At 41.2% G+C, this 20,559-nt stretch overlaps 1 protein-coding gene across 1 annotated transcript; it reads right to left on the bottom strand.

Moving 5' to 3' along the window:
- Nucleotides 1-3,255: 3,255 nt before the first annotated feature.
- Nucleotides 3,256-19,457, bottom strand: pptc7a (protein phosphatase targeting COQ7 a). Its single transcript, XM_079568709.1, has 6 exons — nt 18,909-19,457; nt 15,984-16,163; nt 10,268-10,466; nt 5,291-5,414; nt 4,741-4,870; nt 3,256-4,087 (listed from the first exon to the last, which is right to left on the bottom strand). The coding sequence occupies exons 1-6, from the start codon at nt 19,108-19,110 to the stop codon at nt 4,029-4,031; spliced, it is 894 nt and encodes a 297-aa protein (XP_079424835.1). The 5' UTR covers nt 19,111-19,457; the 3' UTR covers nt 3,256-4,028.
- Between the last annotated feature and the right edge of the window lie 1,102 nt (nt 19,458-20,559).

Below are 20,559 nucleotides of genomic sequence, written 5' to 3'. Positions count from 1 at the left end.
ATTACATTGTTGCATTACATTGTTATGTTGCAAAAATAGCATTCTCTGTATCTTGCTGCTCATTAGAAGCATGTATTTTAGTATCCAAAAATGTTGTGCAGTGTGCCTTTAAAGTGACAGTCTGTAAGTGGAAATGTTTTACAAATGTTATAGATTGCGTGTAATTGACCGCCTGGGCCTGGAATTTGACATAATGTAAGTAATGTCAAAAATTATATTTTTTCTTATGTCCCTCTCTTTGCTGAGCTCAGACACTTATCAGAACGAGTTTTTCCTGTGAACCAGCCTGTCAGGTCCAATCAGGAGAGGAGGGGAGGGGCTTTATCGTTCACTTCTCTGTCCTCATTTTGTAATCTTAGACTTTAACAAGACCCCGAGATACTTGAACTCCTACCTCAAGTGGAGGAGTTCAAGTATCTCGGGGTCTTGTTCACGAGTGAGGGACGGATGGAGCGCGAGATCGATAGACGGATCGGTGCGGCATCAGCAGTGATGCGGTCGCTGTATCGGTCTGTCTTGGTGAAGAGGGAGCTGAGTCGGGGGGCAAAGCTCTCGATTTACTGATCTACGTTCCCACCCTCACCTATGGTCATGAGATTTGGGTCATGACCGAAAGGACAAGATCGCGAATACAAGCGGCCGAAATGAGTTTCCTTCGCAGGGTGGCTGGGCGCACCCTTCAAGATCGGGTGAGGAGCTCAGTTACCCGAGAGGAGCTCGGAATAGAGTCGCTGCTCCTTCACATCGAAAGGAGCCAGCTGAGGTGGCTCGGGCATCTGTTCCGGATGCCTCCTGGTCGCCTCCCGCGGGAGGTGTTCCAGGCATGTCCTAGTGGGACAAGGCCTCATGGAAGGCCCAGGGCATGCTGGTGGGACTATGTCTCTGTGCTGTTAATCAATATGCTGGTTCCCCACATTAGTCCTCCATAATATTGCTTTGGAAATAAACATGTGCAGGCAGACGTTAGAAAAATGACACCCAAAACAATTAGATAATAAATATCCATCTTTTTATTAAATATTGCGCAACACCTGTACATTTCAAAATATCTTTACTGAACACATTGTGAACTCAAACATCCAAAATATATAGACACATGCTCTGCTCGTAACAAAGTCAGACAAACTAAAGTGAGAACTGGAAAAACCCAAAATATTGGATGAAGAATTGCTTTAAGTTAAGGCTGAGTAGATTGTCTTCAATGCTGTGAAATTTACAATCCTGGCTTTTTACATTTTTCATAATGAGTCGAGTGAGAAGCCCTTTTTGACCAAACTTCAACGTCTTACTAGAAACGTTCCGTGTGTATATATAGCTTAGCAATATTGCAGGTTGTAAACATCTAGTTAGAGGAGAGTCATTGATCTTTAAGAGCGATCGAAGCGAAGAGTGCATTAAGACAATGTTATTATGGCTAAAGCAGTGTCTACTACAGCCAGCGGTTTGAGGCATTGTGCTAGTTCTCGCCATACTGTACATATTGGGGGTCTATGGGACGATGAGGCGTGCCAGTCATTTAACAGGACACAAGGCATACTACTTTGAAGTAATGGTAACAGCAGAGACACATTCAACACCAATGCTATGCTGTGAAAAAGGTGCTGTAAGAATGCCCTTTAGCCGAGAGCTCTCTCTGTTTAGGAACAAAATGTTAACAGTGGTTACAAACCTGGGGCTCTCGAGTTTTGTCTGGTTATAAGTGATATTATTTGTGCAAAGTAAACTGTAAAAATCATTACATCTGGCTAAGAAAAGGCTACATGGTTTATTTGATGTATTGAAGTGATCATTGGCCTTTGTTTTCTCTGTTTTGATGCATGTGTGAGTGCAGGGGGTGGGGGTTGATGGGAAAGAGTTGGGAATGGAAACCACTATTACACTACTATACCATAAGTGCAGTAGAGCATCTGAATTCCCATTCACAATATTGAACTTGACAAGTCTAGTTTAGTTCATTTTTCAAACTATGGTGTCAGCAGTGAAGACCTGACTGAGGTTTCTCTCTCAGTGGGGCTCAAGTCAGGCCTTTTCTGCTGATGTCTGAAAGATTTTCATTGTTTGAAACTCTGAAATAGTGACAGCGCTGCACCTTTGCTTTATTTTGAACACACAAAAGCACACTATTTAATACTGAATAAGCTTAGTTTTACATTATGCTCAAGAAAGTACAAAGAGCACCTTGTTTTCCATGTTTTGTTTGCTGTATTTTACTCCTTTAATGGAAAAGGGCACAGAGGTAGAGGTAAAATGTCCATAACTGTCGCTGTACAAACCATACTGTACATAAGGGCCTTAAGCAAGTGAAACCATTTGAGTAAAGAATTCTCCCTGTTCGTTTGTCACTTATGCTTTAGAATAAAAGATTTCAACTTTTCATAAAAATCCTTTCCATTTTTGGGCGCCGGGTCATTTTTACAGCACCTGTATGTAACACAGAGACCAGAAACATATTTTTTCTAAACCTACTTTTGCAGAAATACCCAGTCAGACAAAATATTCAACCCTTCCTCCCATTCAAAGACATACAAAAATACATTTGTCACACTCGATCGCGCACACACGTTTCACAGATATGTTGGTTGTGCGTTGATTTTAGCCCAGTGCTCGCTCGACTTGCCCAGCCTTTTGCATCATTATTGTTCCTCAAAACGACAGGCGCACAGGAGGGGCAGTCACCACGGGCCGGTTCACACGCCACGATCGGTCAACGTCCCGGCGGCAGCGGGCACTGGATAAAGGGATATTTTTAGTCCGCGTTCCGAGAGGCATCGCTGTAGAAAAGCGCTTGTACCCAAAACACTAAACAGAAGCATAAACTGGTTTAGGGAGGGGTTCACTGTGTCGCTAATCGTTGAACTTAAACTGTCTGACAATTGTAAAATATTTAAGGTACAAATAAATGACCCCAAAAGGCAAATATATTATCTAATAATGACTAGGGGGCAGGAAAAAAGCTCATCGTTATCTGCAAAGTTTGAGGGCCTTGTACGTAATATATCCGCAAATTAATCTTATTGCATTATAAGGAGGCGCAATATCTGTATCGGAAGAAGCCACAATACAGAGCAAAACGACAGACATCGTCCATCTGAGTTTGAGGCATTTCTTTGTAAACAAAGTAAAAATAATAAAAATTAAAAAAAAAAAAAAAACGTGCAAAAGTTACATTTTAGTCATGATTTTCCAATCTCGGTTAACATTTTGGTCCTAATGTAGTTTTATTTTCTTTCTTGTTTGGACACAATTTGTGAAACAGAAATAATATAATTGCACTATTCAAGACAATTATCAAATGCTGTCATGTTTCTGATCTTGTGCAGTCCTAGGGCGTTGTCACTAATAAATTACCAGGTTCAGCATTAAACTCCCACATTGGGAAGAATGACACCACTTTCTATAAACTATAAGCCGCCATTTGTCATTCGACAGGCTGTAATATGACACATTACATTTTGAGATTGACCTAGTAAAGTTTTGTTCTTTTTCATGGCATTAAAATAAAAAGAAGCTTCAATGCACAATGATACAACATTAGCCTGGGAAGAAGCTTGTTTTTTTCTGGCCACTTTTGAATCACTTTCAAGACTCTGTAGTTCTATATTTTGCATTGAACTAGGAATCTTTTTTCCATTTCCTTTTGTGCACAGACCCTGTCCATCAGTGCGGATGCTCCCATGTTTGTGCGAGTATATACCTGCACACTTTTTACTTCAAGATAAGTGCCTTCAAATGCGTATATTGTGCATTTCCCTTCTTCACACCATTGATCTAAAACAGCCCGTCTGTCGTAGCCCGCCATTTTGAATCCTGCCCATTATCGAGCTACATCACTGCGCCTCCTCCTTAACCTGTGCGCACTCTGGCTGTATATCCAAAGCGGGCCCTGTCTTGTGATGACATTTTGGGCGGTATCTTCAAGCAGGACAGGGGAAAGTGGTCCATGAGGTCTGAGGATGAGAGCGCGTCCCACACCAGTCCTTGTTCCCGTCCAGCAGGAGTTTAGACCGGTCCCATTTACAAAAAAAACACTAGTCCGTGTACTCAGCCACGATAGACAGCAGCACAGTGATGTCGTCTGGCTTCCCTCCTGTGGACAGCAAAAACATACACAACTTAGTGACGCAATATCAGATTCATTTTTCTATACAATGGTGTACCTTGAATTATTGTTCTTTTCAAGAATAGCCACAATGAAGTATACTTTTTATATTTAACCCAAAGAACAAGCCTCTTTCTCCAATTGAGCGCCTGCTGTATTTTTAGACATCTTTTAACGCACAGATCTTTCTTTTTCTTTAGATACATATTTGCTTTCTTCTTGTGTCTTCAGCAAACTCTCGCTGTAAATACGGTGAGTTTTATGAGTTGTGTCAGCATTGTTGAAAGGCACCGTTAAAATGCATTCCCATTAAGGTGAGTATTGGCCAAATCGCTTGTAATTTGTAGGTTGAGGCGGTGGAGGAAGTGTCGGCATCTGCTGAATGGAACTACTAAAGTAACTTGTAATCTAACTTAGTTACTTTTAAAATCAAGTAATCAGAAACTAAGTCACGAACTGTGGTAAAACTGGTCAAAAGAAAGATGCGGGTTCATCTTCCAAGAAAGCGTTTTAATGCTTGGATTACAAATCATCTCAAAAACGATAAAGATAATCAAATGATGCAAATGTGGCAGGTACGTTCCTTTGCAGCTGGAATAGAGCGTTATATAGAAAACTGTAAAAATGCAGTCGACTCTTACCTCGTACATTCAGACCGTTGTCGCAGGCGAACTGAGCGAACGGCGACATGTAGTTGGGGTCGTAGGCCAAATCGTGGGCCTGCACTGCGATGCTCCGGGCCGTCTGCTGGATGCTCTCATAGTTAGAGTTCTGTAGGACGACAAAAACAAGGCTATAAGGCTGATATGGAGAGGAGGGTAATGGTGTGGTGTCTGCGTGCATTGGTGTATGAATGAGAGTATGAATGGGTGAGTGGATCCTTGCTGTAAAGCGCTTTGAGTGCCTAATGTAGGTGGAAAAGCGCTATATAAGTTGAGTCCATTTACCATTTATGCAACTTATTCTATAAAATAAAGAATGAATAGCCTTTAATGAGGTCATCGGGTAACGATTAATGACAAATGTTTAATTTCTTTATGTAGACGGCACTACAGCAGAGCAAAGGATCACGGTCTATGCTAGGTTAGCATTGCTTGCATTTCACCATGTTGCTGCAGCAAAACACTATATTTCAGACCTGGAGAGTTTAGTATTCGGAAGAGAAAGTTACAAAGTTACAAACGATCTTACCTTGAGTTTCTTGAGCTCCTGGAGGATCATGTAGTCAGGCATGTTGTCAAAAAGTCCGTCGGTCGCGGTGAGGATGATGTCACCGAGCTGCACGTCAAACGAAGAGCTGTCGGCCGCGTCGGGGCTGAGCACACAAGAGGGAAATTCAGATATTAAAAGGAAGAACTAGTCATTTAATATTGATTAGCACAATTTAAATAAACATAAATATGGAGGACATATTATGGGAAAACGTTATTTCTTATATTGCACAGAACTCCATTATAAGGACAAAAAGGGGCAAAGAAATTTAAATGCAATAGGCCTTGTCTTTTTATCATGAGGCATGATCGTCTTATATTCAGAGCATTATCTCATAGATTGTAGCCTTGAGCAGTAGATTTTACAGGCTTTTAAGAATGTCAAGAGAGTGAATACAGCCATTTGAAGTTGGATCAATTTACACTCAGGCTCTCTCTGTCTCTGCTCTTCAGGAAGTCTGTCCAGTCTGACCGGTTACTGTTTAATCTGTAAATTAGCTTCACCTCTCATTAGTTGGATTAGGATTAGTCTGTAGTGAAAGGAAGCGCCGACGACCAGTGCGGATGGCAAACTTTAGTGTTTTAAATATACTGCAAGTAATTGCAGTTGCCTCGTATCAATAGAAACGTGAACAGTGAGATAAAAATCCATCTCGACACTCCTGACCCTGTCCCTGAGTTGCTTTGTCATACTGTGCAAACTATATGAAAGTGCACACTCTCTTCTTGCATCCCTGCTGCACTCTTCAAATACTTTTACTACAGAAACCAAAGCTCAGTTGGTATTGATTTCACTTCTGAGAAGGTGCCCTTCCGTTGCCCCGGGCCAAAGATAGTTTTAATGACTGTTTTCAATAACTAATTCAAATTCGCTGGGACAAACTGTACTTGGAGCTAAAGCAGGTGCACGTGCGTGCTTTGGAAAATTGAAATAACTGGAATCTGGACATTACAGTCTTTAAAGCAGTACTAAGTGACTTGTTTACCTCGCTAAATCATTTCCGTGGTCCTTCTGAGGTAATACAAGTGTTAATTGGATGATTGGTGGTGGCTCTGGCCAGAAAACCACACTAGCAGCTTTCCCTGCACCGGGTCGGAGGCGCAATACACAGTAATGGAATCACGAAAAAGAAGCTAACAGGCTAACACAGCTAACTGCGGGCTAGCGCCACTTAAACAGCGTTTACAGCCAAGTTTGAGTGAAAAAAATGATCTCCATTGTGTATTGGATGTACAATATCCCTCTCTCCCTTTGTCTTTTCTATCAGAGTAATATTTACTCTCACGGACAATTAATTAGTAAAAAACATAGCATGCTACAACACCTGCAGTGGCGCTTATGGCCTCTAGGGGCATGAGTTACTTAGTTCTGCTTTAAACTAAGCTAAACTAAACTAAAACAAGAACATTCTCGCCCAATCCACTCATCACTACCTTGTTGTAATGATTTCAGGCCAAGTCTTAGAATACAAGTGCAGCTGTTTTAAGATGTGCTTGTAGTTTCATGTTTGTAGTTTCATGTTTATAGTTTCATGTTTGTAGTTTCATGTTTGTAGTTTCATGTTTGTAGTTTCATGTTTGTAGTTTAAAGTTTGTCGTTTCATGTTTGTAGTTTCATGTTTGTAGTTTCATGTTTGTAGTTTCATGTTTGTAGTTTCATGTTTGTAGTTTCATGTTTGTAGTTTCATGTTTGTAGTTTCATGTTTGTAGTTTCATGTTAGACTGGTTTGATATCACTGCTAAATGACAGTAATCACAGTCATTTATTGTCCTTAACCTTATCTCAGCAACTCCCTCAAGGCCAAATCAAGCCCTTGAAAACCCAAGCTTGGGCACCCCAAATTTACATAAAATCCCAGGAGTACATCAGGTACTAAGCAACTTGAGAATAATATACAAGATGAATGTCTAATGTCTTGTCTAAACTTCACTTCCAAAGAGCTTTCGGATGTTGACATCAGCTGCTACTACAACTACTACAGGAAGTGCTAGTGATCCGCTTTAATCCTTAGAGAGATTAATCCATTAAACAGGTTCAAGTTCAGATCCAGTTTATAGTTCAGCCATGTGAGGCCCTTTACTCTCAGGCAGAGTGATTCTCCAACGGTGAGAGTCAAAGAGAGTCCTAAAGGGTTACCAGGTCCATGATATTCCCACGGAAATGTATGAGGGCTTTGTACAAACTGTTCGATGTAAACTATGCTATTTAAAGCAGAGTTTATAAATAAAAAAATCTGTGAATGACAAAACCTCAAATTTAAGCTGCCATCAGAGCTGCTCTTTCTGTGTGAGACACGAGGGGGTCTGGATCACCAGGGGAGAGAAGTGACATCAAAATAAATTGTAAATTACAACTGTACAATAAGTCCGTGGGTTTGGGACACTTACTGAGATTGCAACGCGAGATTGCATCCGGGGGCCAATCTTAAATGGTGAAGGATGGGTCAAATAAAGAGGACCAATTTCCCTTCAGGGACATTAAAGTCTATAAATACCTGAATAATACAACTGAAAAGTGGCTCCTGCCCTGTCTAAGTCTATGGCATCCAACAACAATAGATGGTTTGAAAATATAAAATGGAAAGAATTAATGCCTATATTTGTCCAAAAATGAAAACATTTCCTGGTTTTTATTTTGGACTCTTCAAAAGGCCGTGTCTGGGGACTTGAGCTTGCCCCGGGAAAACACAGACATTGACCCTTGACAGTGGAGGGGAGGAAGCGTCTCGGGGAGAGGATGGTTTTGGCTGAGATCCAGCGATCACTCTGTGCTCCAGTCTGACGTGTGCGGTGTGTTCAGGGGGCTGTTACAGACGATGCATTCACAGACGCATCGAAGCATGGGAGACGTACAGTCGAGTTCATGGAGAGGTTACGCTACGACCGAGGGCTGCAAACGCGTCGAAAGAGAGGAGTTCATATTTTTAGCCTGCGTTTCATGTTTACTACTTTGAAAAAAAAAATGGCAGAATGGGTTCACTGCCTGGGTACAGTACACGCTTCATTATCATACAATTAAGAGTGAAAATGAGTTCTTTAGGGCATTACATCAAGCCAAGTATCAAACTTGCCAAGTTAATTAGTATTTTACAACATATGTAGCTTTCCTGGAACAATTTGGTGCAAAAAAATGTTTCTCCTTATCATTGTGTGCCGTCCACCTCATTAGTGGCATTTAAACAGGAGCACACCGGAATGGACTGGAGGGTTTCCACGCTTTAAAAGTGTTTGCTGGTCGGACCGGTTGGGGGGGGGGCAGGAGAGGGGGGCATGTAACCACTCTGATTGGTCGGGCTTTTGAGACTCAGTAGTCGAATTGATATTCAAAGTTAGCCTTCTCTTCACAATTTTGGCCATCTCTGCAAATTACCGAAATGCCTAATGTTGACGTAAAAACATTAACGGGGCTAGATACAAGTTGGCCATTTTATACTCACTACTGCCACCTCAGGTCATACGTGTAACTGCACCTTCTATATTAAGCTTGTGCGTGACAGCAATTCGGATCCGAATTAACAACAGTGCAGGATTTTAGAGGCAGTTGTGGTGAACAGGTCTGGGCTCATTCTACACATTAGGACATTGTTGGAACATGTAGGGGGAGGAAAATACATAATTTTAACATTTTTAAACTCTGTATAGTCCCTTTAACTAAAAATAATACATAATAAGCCCAATCCTTTTTTCTCAATAACTGTTTTCCTGGTGCTTAAAACCCAACTGCTCACATAAAGACATAAAATAAAGACATAAAATAAAGACTAGTGCTGGTATCGGCTTGTAAGAAACAAATAAAGTCTGCATGGGTCCATCTAGTTTAGTTTATAGCCCAAAGGGGATCCGGATCCGAACATCCAAAAGGTGCAAACAAATAATATAAAAATAGATCAAATTCTTGCTGTAATTATTCCCATGGTTAAAACACGCTTAATAATCCAGGGAGAGTTTCAAATGCAAAAATTCAAGATCACCGCTGCTTCTGAACTTTGGTCTGACAGTCTAAAAGTGAAACTTAACAAACAAGCACATGACACAGCTGATTGTTTACTTTTGCTTCTGTATGGCTTGAGCTTAGAGGCCGATCAGAGATGGGCAGGCGATCTTAAGGTGGTTTTCCACATGGTCCATGTCAGCCGGATGGCTCTGTCACCCGCTTTGTCGAGCTTTTCCATAACAAAGGCCAGGGCCAAACCGGTCTGACCAGGTATAGGTTTTGGGACTGACCTCTGGCTGTGGCCAAAGCACGTGAGCCCTTGTCTGATGTGACATGAACAGACTGCTGGCCTCTGATTGGCAACGAGAGAGCGGACAGGCCTCACTATTGACACGCAGGTCATACGTATTTAGTATTTTATCATACGGCTGTTCTAAAAGGGGATTTGGCCGATATTAGTATTTAGCCGCTGTTTGAGCAGCTTTGGCTAATGTTCGTGCAACATTTGCATGTAGGTTGCCTTCATGGTTGTATATAGCGGTTTCTTTTCTGTTTTAATACAGCTTGGCACCTCTGAATGATTCCAAAAAGTCCTACCAGAAGGCTGCATTGTCCACATTTGTTCTCATTACGGCTTACAAAACTTTGAATGACGATCTGTACCGCTTGCTCCTCGTGTGTGTGTGTGTGTGGTGGAAACAGAAGTGTGTGCGGGGTAGAGTCGATACATGCAAGTAGATCGTGGTGCGCGCGATCGGGTCGTGCTATGTGGAACGACAGCTTTAGAGTCTATAGTCTGCCCCTCCCTACATGGACCAGTCTCAGTGAACTGAACTGGTCCGCTCCTATAGACACTTGCCTAATATTAATGTAGGGGCTCTTGTAAAGTCCTTAAGTGGTCATCAACATTTCAAAACGACTAGCGCCAAGCAAGAAAGCCACCACTAAGCCGTGTTGCCAATGCGGTGAAAGTAGCTCGTGTGTGGAAGCCTTATGGGTTTTCGCAGGTAAATATTGCCTCACCTGTCGCTGAGCACTGCCCCCTCGGATCCGGGCGGGACAATGGACAGCTGGAAGGGCGTGTTGAAATAATGCTGCTGTTCATCTGAGCGATGCACCACTTCTCCGCCTCGAACCACCAGGAAACCAGAGTCTCCGAGGTTCGCCGTGTGCAACGTGTGGCTCTGTCGGTCCAGCACCACGATGCAGGCGGTACTGCTGCCTGTGGAACAATCAACAATTAGGCATTAGTCAGTGTTACAGAAGTAAAATATTGCCTTTTATAAATGTTTTTGCTTCTACAATAGAGAGGCACAATATATCACAAAATCATCGTTTTAATATTAGGTGATGCACAAAAAATGTGTCAAAGAATCAAAAAAGAGTCACACATTTTTTGCTTCAGTTTTAGTCATGATTTTCCTCCATTATAGCCTTGTTCTGGCCCTTGCATAGGATTTCAATTTTAAGTTGTTTTAAACTTAATATAACTGAAGTGTGTTATCTGAAGTTTGGGAGCAGGACCACACTTCATGTTCATCCTTTCCAGTCTCTATCAAATAAATACCTCCCGGTCTCTCTCCTCAGCGCTCCCATTTACGTGTCCCTCTCCAACCCATACAGCATTTCACTACTACGAGTAAATGTTGATTACATCGTGCAAACACTGCCTACAAAAGTCTACAAGAGCAATCCTTGTTTCAATATTTGAAAATGATCCCTTGGCTCAGGGGGTTATAACACTGTGTGAATGTAACTTTTTGAAGCTAAAGGACAATGAAAGTATTGTATCTGCACTCTTGCTCTTTACTGTAATTCTTATGTTGATGTGGTATTGATTGATTTGATCTGCTTCCTTGTATTTTTAAGCAACTGTGAAGCACTTTGAATTGACTTATGTAGGAACTGTGCTCTACAAATAAACTTGCCTTGTCTTGCTTATCAAAAATGACAGATTTGATAATAACAAATGTCTATACCATCAAGATCCTAAAGGCAAAATGTTCTGAAAGCCCAGTCCACTCCCTTTACCATTGCAAATTATACAAATCTGTATTTCAGTAGCACTACTTTGCGTAAAATTTGTATACGGAAACAGGGAGACAATGGAAGTTTTCTGTGGTTGTGCGCTCTTCACGGTCTTCTCCTTTTATCTTTTCCGTGCTCCTTTGTTTCATACATTTTTGTTTAAAACTTGAAAAGCCATTTCAGTCTGTCACTACAGACCATGGCCATGAGGCGTCATCCAGTTGCGTTTATTCAATGTATTTCAAATAATAAAGAGGCTCCCATTGTTGCTGCGCAGTATCAGGGCTCTAATCAAACTCGACAGAGGTATGAAACAGCGCTTGGCCTCCCACAAGACGCACAAGAGAAAAAGAGGAAACACGAGCCTCATCTGCACCGCGCTTTTAACGGGGCGCCACACCCTGCTGCTGGTGCACACCCTCCTTCTCCCAATGATGATTCAAAAACCCAAATATGCTCAGAGAGACCGACCGTGAGACCGCCGCACGCAGTGATGACTCACTCGTCTCTCTACTCTGTCCAGATCAACAATTACACAAGGCCAAGTCGAGAACAGTGTGCACCGAGGAGGAGAAAGGCACAAAGACGGGCTGTTACGACCAGAGAGACACTGTGGAAAAGTACCAGCGGCGGGAAAAGATATCGTGCTGGAATTATCCTGCAGAGTTCATCTATATTAGCAATTTATTTGACCATATAAGGGTCTACGTTTGGCGACAGTCAAGGACGATACACTAAAGCACCATGCCAATAATTTGTGATCGACCATAGATTTAACCATATTTTTGAGTATTAATAATATGTAATTGACCATGGAGTAAACATGTAGTTAAAAAAAAGTCACTGTTTTCAAGGAAATGTATTTTTACTGCCTATTGGAATAAAATTCAAAGCTTCATTGCCTTTAGGGAGGAGACCGTGGAGCCTCAGGGCCAGGTCCAGCCGACTGATAGACAGCTTCCACCCACCAGGCTGCCAGTAAGTTAAACTATCTCCTTTCATTGCCCCTAAAGCAGTGGTTCTCAACTGGTAGAGTCAGGACCCACAACAATAATTTTGTTATCGGGACATCCAAGACAAAACGGTCACACTGTTGTATTAGATTAGGCAGGCCGGGACTTGGGACATTCCCCGGATTTTTAAATGAGAACTGGCTGCTTCATCATGACTCACTATGTAAAAATCCCTGTCGAGCTAAACCACTGTGTTTCCGTGTGTTTCCAACACACGGAAACAAACAACATAAGGATTCAAACCAGACGCAGCGGGTTACATAACAAATGACTGTACTGAACTAAAATTAATACAGTTTTGCACAGGACAGTGGGCTATGGGTTTAGTTGAAAGACATATGCCACTTTCTTTGCATTTGGAGTCTCTGTTCAGGATGTCTTACTGAATGTCTTTCACTGAAACTTCCACACTTGAATGCCCTGTCAGAAAAAGTCGATTTATATCAGAAAAATGGCTGGGTTTATATAGAGTTATATAGAGCGATGGTGAAGCCTCTGGAGGTAAAAGGAGACGTCCTCAACACTGACACAATTCAGTACAGATGACAATTTAAGAACATTTGTCTCGGATGGAAAACTCCTGTACGACTGAGCTAAAACATAGATGTGTGTGCACAAAACCCCATGTTTGGATCTAAACTTAAAAACATGACTTTCAGTTTTACTTAAAGTGGACATATCATGCATATGGGGCTTAAACATAGACTTTACGACATTATTCTGGGCACCTCTGCCTTGATATTTTACATTATATAATTTGAAACGAACACAATCATGCTCCTGATGGAACCAGTCATATATATAAGTACATATTCAATCACATGTGTCAAACACGCGGCCTGCGGGCCACACGCGGCCTGCGGGCCACACGCGGCGCGCAAGATGATCTAATGTGGCCCTCTGTAGAGCATGGATTTCAGCAGAGGGCACTGACATAATAAGAGATCAGGATATAAACAGCATATTATAGCCACGTGGTAAATGGTCAGTCTGCCCCAGGGCAGCTGTGGCTACAAAAGTAACTTACCGCCATCGAGTGTGGAGTGAATGAATAATGACTTTATGTAGCACTTTGAGAAACGTGTGACACAGGCTGATAAAGCGCAATAAATGTAACCCATTGTTATTTACTAGGACAGTCCTTCACAATATATGCCGTGGGGGCTAACTAATTACATATACGCTGTTTATTCAGACATACGTTGGTAATATCACTTGTGGTCTTCTTAAGAGCAAGTATAGTACTAATGTATCACTGCTAAAACCTTTTAATGCCACCGCTTATAAATAGCACTAAATGCTCACTGTATTAATGTTATTTGATAAAGATGAGCGTCAGTCTCGATCTTACGACCTTGTGTTCACAAACTGGTAAAATCCTCATTGAGCTACATGAGCGGAATGTGACACCACCGCCACACTGATTTAATTGAATGACCCACAAGAAGAGAAGACAAAGCATTACTGATGGACAGGTTGTATCTATTTAATCGTTTATGCAATGAGAGCAAATTTGCCTGATGCCCAAATAGCTAGGTGGGTCCTTTAGCGATGGCTGAGGTTTTTATCTTTTGGGTTTTTCTTGCTGATTTGGATTTGTGTTTTTGTCCTTATATGGTGAAAGAGGGGGTGATATATTCTAATTATTCCTCACACACGCATTCGCTTCCAAGTTGGCATTCACCAAACTCAGAACACAGGTGCGAATGATTTTCCAGACATAAGAATGTGTCGTGAATCGGCCGCAGTTTCCTGACACTGTCTTCATCAGCACCGGTAGTTAGAACACTGGTAAAATGTTAGACGTTGTTGGTTTTGCATGATGGGTCTGCTTTTAAAGAAGTTATATATATTTTCAACATTAAGAGTATTGTGCATCGTCCAAACCATCAATTTAAAGATATACTTTCAAGGACACAAAAGATTACAGTTATTTATTTTTGTCTCCATCTCGGGGTGTCATTATGTCCAAAACTGTTTAGACCTCGACAAACATGATCTTTAGTTGTTTAAGCCATTCATATTTCATTGTTCTTTCATGTTTATAATGAGCCCTGAGAATAGACTTTGGAAATACAAAATTAAAAAAGCAATATATTTTCTTGTCCCGTTGGAACCTTGCGGCCCGACGTCCAGCTGCTCCTGTGACACACGCTGCTGCAGTTTATTATTGTCTCTCGCTCACAGCGGGGCCTTTGTTTATCCTGCCACACTTCTTCTGAATGCCCTGGCTTTCATTGCACTGGCCTCAAAAACAATATCATTTAAATGTTCACTGAATCAACTTAATCAACGAGAAGGGCAAGTATAAATGAACATTTAAAACATTTTGTATTTGTAATAAAAAGATGATGTTTTTAGGCTGTATAGGAGAAATATTCAGCCTTCACCTTCAGGGAATCAAACGCCAAGAACAACTGCTTACATAGGGCTACAATCATCATCCGTTTTTTACATTGTATTAATTAGAGGTCGACCAATATATTGGCCAGCCGATGTATCGGGCCGATATTTGGGGATTTTACACTATCAACTATCGGCCGATCTTGCGCAGAAAAAAGCTGATATCTCTGGGCCCAAAAGTGAGACATTTTGTGCATTGGGAAGAGTGAAGTCAGGGCTTTAACACGAGTCCTCCCACAATTCCCTCGGCCTCAGGGGAACACAGAAACATTGCAATGAAAACTGGTTAGCTACAAGTTTGTTAAATACTAAACCTCAGTCAATATGGACATGCATGTCATTTTGAAGCTCAGAACCTGGAGAATTTAATCGCTGAGTTAGTTTTAACCTGTATAACTGTGTAACCCTGTATTTCTGATCACCGCACAAAATGCTGCGGTTAGCAACAGTATGCTAATGCTAACGGCAACTGACCAAGGCTGAGACAGAAACTATGATTGAATCACCTAAAGTGATAAAGTATAATCGGCTGCTGCTGGAGTGGCCAAGTATTCATGTTCACAGGATTATAGATCAAACATTTGGAAAGATTGGCCAAAAATATTGGTAAAAAAAGGTCGGTCGAGCATATCTCCATTGGCCTTATGACGTCTAGTATTAATCATCGTTTAATTTTATTACCATAAAGCGGTGGTTCTCAAACTTTCACACCAAGTGCCACTCTCAAAAAATACTTGATCTTTCAAAGTACACTTGGCCAGAGATGCAACAATTCTCCAAATTAGATTGAATCATTCAATACGCCCTCATCAATTCAATACACACATATGTTCAATATGAATCGATGAAAGATGTTTCCCTTTTCAGAGGTTTGTGAGACACTTGAACAGTTTTTGCACAGTACAGCAGATTAAATGTATTGAAATCGGGACCTTCATATCAAAAGAACCCACCCTACACCGTGACTAGATCAAGTTCATATCAGGAGTAAATTGAGTATAAAATCAGACCTAAATTTGACTAAACCATAAAAACCTCTGACTTAAATGCATTAGTAAAGCATAAACATAAATATGTCTGATTAAATTAACAAAGTATGAAACTGCAGATGGCCTTTCACCACCTGAAGAAGCCCGAGACCTTTGTACCACATTTGTACCACACTGGACAATAAAACTATAATCCATTCTATCTCAACTGCTCTCTTTTCCTATTCCCCTCGACAACCCCGTCAAACTACTTCGATCTGGATCTTGTAATTGTAGCCCGATGTCATGTTGTGCATCTGGACTGACCCAGCAGCGGCACTTTGTTCTGCAGCAGCTCGTAGTAGCCAGTGGTGAGGACTCCCACAGGGTTGCTGGGCACGAAGCGTCCCTCCTTCACCAGGCGCTCGCACGTCCTCATCAGCGTCCCGGAGAAGAGAGAGGGGTCTACGCCATAGTCCCGCCAACCGCCCACGCCGTCCGCAACTCCTGAGTACACCAGGGGAAAAGCAGAGAGAGATTAGTCACAGTCACGAGAAAACGCCAGTCAAATACAGCACAGTCGATTGTGCTTTAGCGAGTTATTTTTACTGACAGTTGTTAAAAAATGACAGTCCTTCCCCGGCCAAGTGCATCAACGTGTCAATCAAGTACAAAAAAAAGTAGCAATAATCACCAAAAAACAAACCACGCAGGAAACAGAAAAATGTCCTTTTAATACATATTTTAGCATCGCACTGTCTGACAAGAAATAAAGCCATTCTCAAGTCTAAATGCTTCCCTGGATCCATCTCTGAATCAATCTGAACGTCATTAAAAAAAATCTTATCACAAACACATCTTCTGATAATGATTGTTACAAGATATTTCAGAATTCTGCAGAGAGAACAGGAGCGTTGGAGATTCTATTTGTAATATTTTTGGAGTAGAAATGTCACTCATTGCCTCCGTTTATCTTCCTTTTTAAAACAATCTTAATCAGTATAACGTGCATTTATAACAATTTTAGAAGCAAAACACTTTGTTGCACAAATTTGTCAGCACAGACCATCATACTCTCTATTAAAGGGGATGTTTCAGGATTTTTTTTACATAAGGCCTCATTTCCTAGTTATCCAGACTAGAGTGTTGTTGATTTCTGGTGGCATTATTTTTTTTTTTTAATCATACAGTCCTTTTATTTGAAGAGTTTAGTGGTGCTAGGCTAGTGCTAGGCTAGTGCATGTCTATGGTAACTAGTAGCCTGCATTAAAAACAGTCTGACCCGAGCACAGTGCACCTGAGGAAAATCACTTATAACACCAGACTATCGATATAAATGTCTGTGTTGACTGAATATTTTTTTAAATATAACCATTTTGCATTTAAAATAACTTATATTTGAGCAGCATCAGCTTCCTGGTTGTAAGCTACGCAGCGGCGAAGTGATCTGCTATAGGTTGCCAGATCTACAGTAGTTTGTCAGAAATGGCAACGTTTCGAAAACTACCCCATGGTTTTGAAGAGGTTTTTAATGCAGGCTACTAGTTACCATAGACATGCGCTAGCCTAGCACTAGCCTAACTCTTCAAATGTAAGGACTGCATGAACTCTGGATAACTAGGAAACTAGGCCCTATGTCAAAAATCCTGAAATATCCCTTTAACGGGAACATTTACATAGAGGCCTCTGCTAAAACTCCAAACCCCTGTGCATAAAATACAATAATAATATAACAATATGAAGGCAATTTCTTTGATTTTCTCATGCGATAAAAGGCAGGACATTTCTTTGCCTAGAAAGGAAACCCTGGTCTTCTTTCTCCTGAGACAAAGGCATTGACCATACAAGGCTAACCCAGTGCAGCGAATCACTCTGAGGCTGACAACACGTAAACACTGCCTAGGAAACTGCAATCACACCTAAAATATTATAACACAATGGTCAAAAAGCTTTCAGCGTTTTCTCGTCTGGCCAGATTTTTGTAACAGTCAGAAAAATGAGCTTTGGAACAAGTTTACGAGCTTAAAAACAAAACACTGGAGCAAGGCTGTCATGGCAGAGTTATTTTCCCAATGACATTCAGAGAGTTGACACTTAGAGAATTTCACTGAACGTACTTGACAGCCGACATTACATCTTGACTTCAGTTTGCAGAGTAAGGGGACTCATTACTTAAAACAACTAAAAATACAACCCCCTAATTAAAAGAAGTTCAGGGACCCATTTCTTTGTACAGCGTTAACACCATGTGTGGAGCCTTACCGGTTAAAACATTGATTATAAATAATGTCTAAATCCAAAAAATAAGTCTGGTCTTGGTAAGGATTCTTTCCGCTTGTAATTGGCCCGGCTTTTCTGCTGTTGAAAGCATTGATTGTTGCAGAAGTGTTGTTCCAGAGAACCATTAGTCGACACAACAAAAGCCAGTCTGATTTATCTCCTCTGGTCGGTGGAACTCTTGAGTGGACTGTACCATATTAACTGGGATTATACCCCTGATGTCATTACTAACAGGGTAACTGGGTGCAAATGGACATGAAACGGTGCACGGGTTTTCACAAATCAAAACAACTTTTCATAGACCTACCAGACTGCTCTTTGACCTGGCATTCACGTCAATGTTAAATAAACTTGGCGTATCTTCAGTGTTTATTTATACAAGCACATAGGGGCTGCATGAAGGGGAACGAGCTGCTCCCCTACCCCTCTCAATTTAGGACAAGGACATTTTTACAGTATCTTGTGGCCTAATTTGACTTAGCAAGTGAATCTGTAAGGCCAAAACTACAACAATAATAGAAGATGCAGTCAAATATTGAAGTGTTAAGACAAGTGGTTCTTAAACTTTTGAAGTTATGAAGTGAAGTTATGAAAGGAGCCTCATACTTGACCTTCAAAGTACCACCAGCACCAGGCCTAGGTCAAGATCAAATCAGGACTAAAGACAGGGTGTCAAATGTGCCTCAATGTGACCAATTTGTGTCTGAAATGGCTGCAAACCATGTACAAACCAGAGAAACACCCGACTTTTACTGCATTACTGGAATATCAATGAGATTATGAATAAATTATAATGAATAATGTCTAAAATTGAGGATCAGTGGCACATGCTTAGACAATAATAAACACGGCATAGTGAGAGATGCCCTTAAATCCCCTATGGATCGGTCTTTATGGAGTAACAAGCCCCCAAAATTACTACATTATGTCACCATCGATATACCATTACACGTGATGTAAGGAAATGCTCACCCAAAACGTCTGCTGTCCTGTGTCGGGCGACGAAGCACGCGTCGTCTCCATAGCACATGCCTTTCTTGAGGATGCCTTTACGAAAGTCTTTCCCGAAGCCGCAGCTCGCAGTCACCAGGCTGTAGTCACGGCTGTCCGTCTGAGAAAGTCCGCCGATGACCGCTCTGGCAACGAGTCGACCGTAAGAGAGCACCGACAACATCACCTTAAAAGAAATCCCGGAGGAAAAAAACAAACCCTCCGCGCACACCGGGTCCAGTGAGCTAAGCACCTTCTGTCCTTTCTTTCTCGCAGCGTAGCGTACACAAAGCCCCGTGCGCTAATACGCTAATAACAACAACTTTTGGAGGTCCTCGCTGCAGGTTCCCCGAAAGCGGTCGCCTCACCCGGTGCAGAATAGCCTCAAGTGTCGGTATCCCACAGCCATGGTGCCGTTTGAGCCGGGAAAGATGCGCTACATAACGTGAAATGTGGGGCAGATCAGATGCAGCCGGGAGTTACGGCGTCAGTGGAGGACAAAACGCACACGCGAATGCGTCTTGTGACTGCTGTGACGTCACGCCGCGTTACGCAACCCGAGGGGCGCGTCCCATTTCTGCGCACTCGCCTCCTCCAAGCCTCCTCGATTCCTAATTTATGCGGAATATCAGCGGTGTTTGCGAGAATTAACAGTGTAAAAAAATAAATAAAAATAAAAATAAATAGTAAACAAAAGGGCACAAAATATCGGGCAGAAATGACTTCAAAATAAATAAATAAGTATATTAACTATAACTAATTTACACCTAATTATGCATACATTTGGGGCATACATACCTATTTTCAAATATATATTAAAATACTTTCTTTCTACATTTACTTAATCCAAGCACTTGATTTTTAAATTCTCATTGCATATTATCACATCTTGCACTTTGTTTCTAAATAAAATACAATACACTATAACCTACAAATAAAATTGCCCAAGTACTCAGTAAATCGCACCTTTATTTCGTCAAGCAAAAATATTAAGGTGAAATTCTTATCGACACACGAAGAAATAGATTGCTGAGGAATCAAGGAGGTAACGTGATCAGAAAAGAGACTCGACCCTCGTTTTTCCAAATAAGGGCAAAACCACAACCTCTCGTTATGATGGTTTCCGGTGAATTTCACACTAAGGCAAAAAGCGCTGTCCGCCGCCTGCTGTATTGGGTTTTGAAGTCTACTGTGAATTTGGTTTACATGGCAATCTCATACAGTTGATTTGAATGATCCTCAACATGTAATATTAACTTGGTTTTAATCTTTTTTTTTTTTCATGCTGCAAAAATGTAGAGATCCGTTTGACATTTCTATCAATATCTAATAATATCATGATGGACTCCCTCTAGCGGTGGCTTCTCTAATTAGTTAAATGACCCATCTTTGTTACACTCCTCAAATTGCCTCGTTTAGTGTATGTGTCTCTATGTTTCGAAGGAGTGGCTACAATACTAGTGTTGTACAATAAGTTATTGTACTTTTCAGGCCACATTATAGGACAACTCATAATCACAGATTATCTATAATATACTAATTATTGGTGGTTCTTGTATTTTATTAATGATGGAAAAAGAAAAAGGCCATGGAGTCAAGAACAACACCGTTCATTTTGATATAACATCATGTA

Source organism: Gobius niger (genome assembly GCF_951799975.1).
Source record: "Gobius niger genome assembly, chromosome: 1".
NCBI lineage: Eukaryota > Metazoa > Chordata > Actinopteri > Gobiiformes > Gobiidae > Gobius > Gobius niger.
Note: the sequence above shows the minus strand (reverse complement) of the source record. Positions and strands in the feature narration are given on the sequence as shown.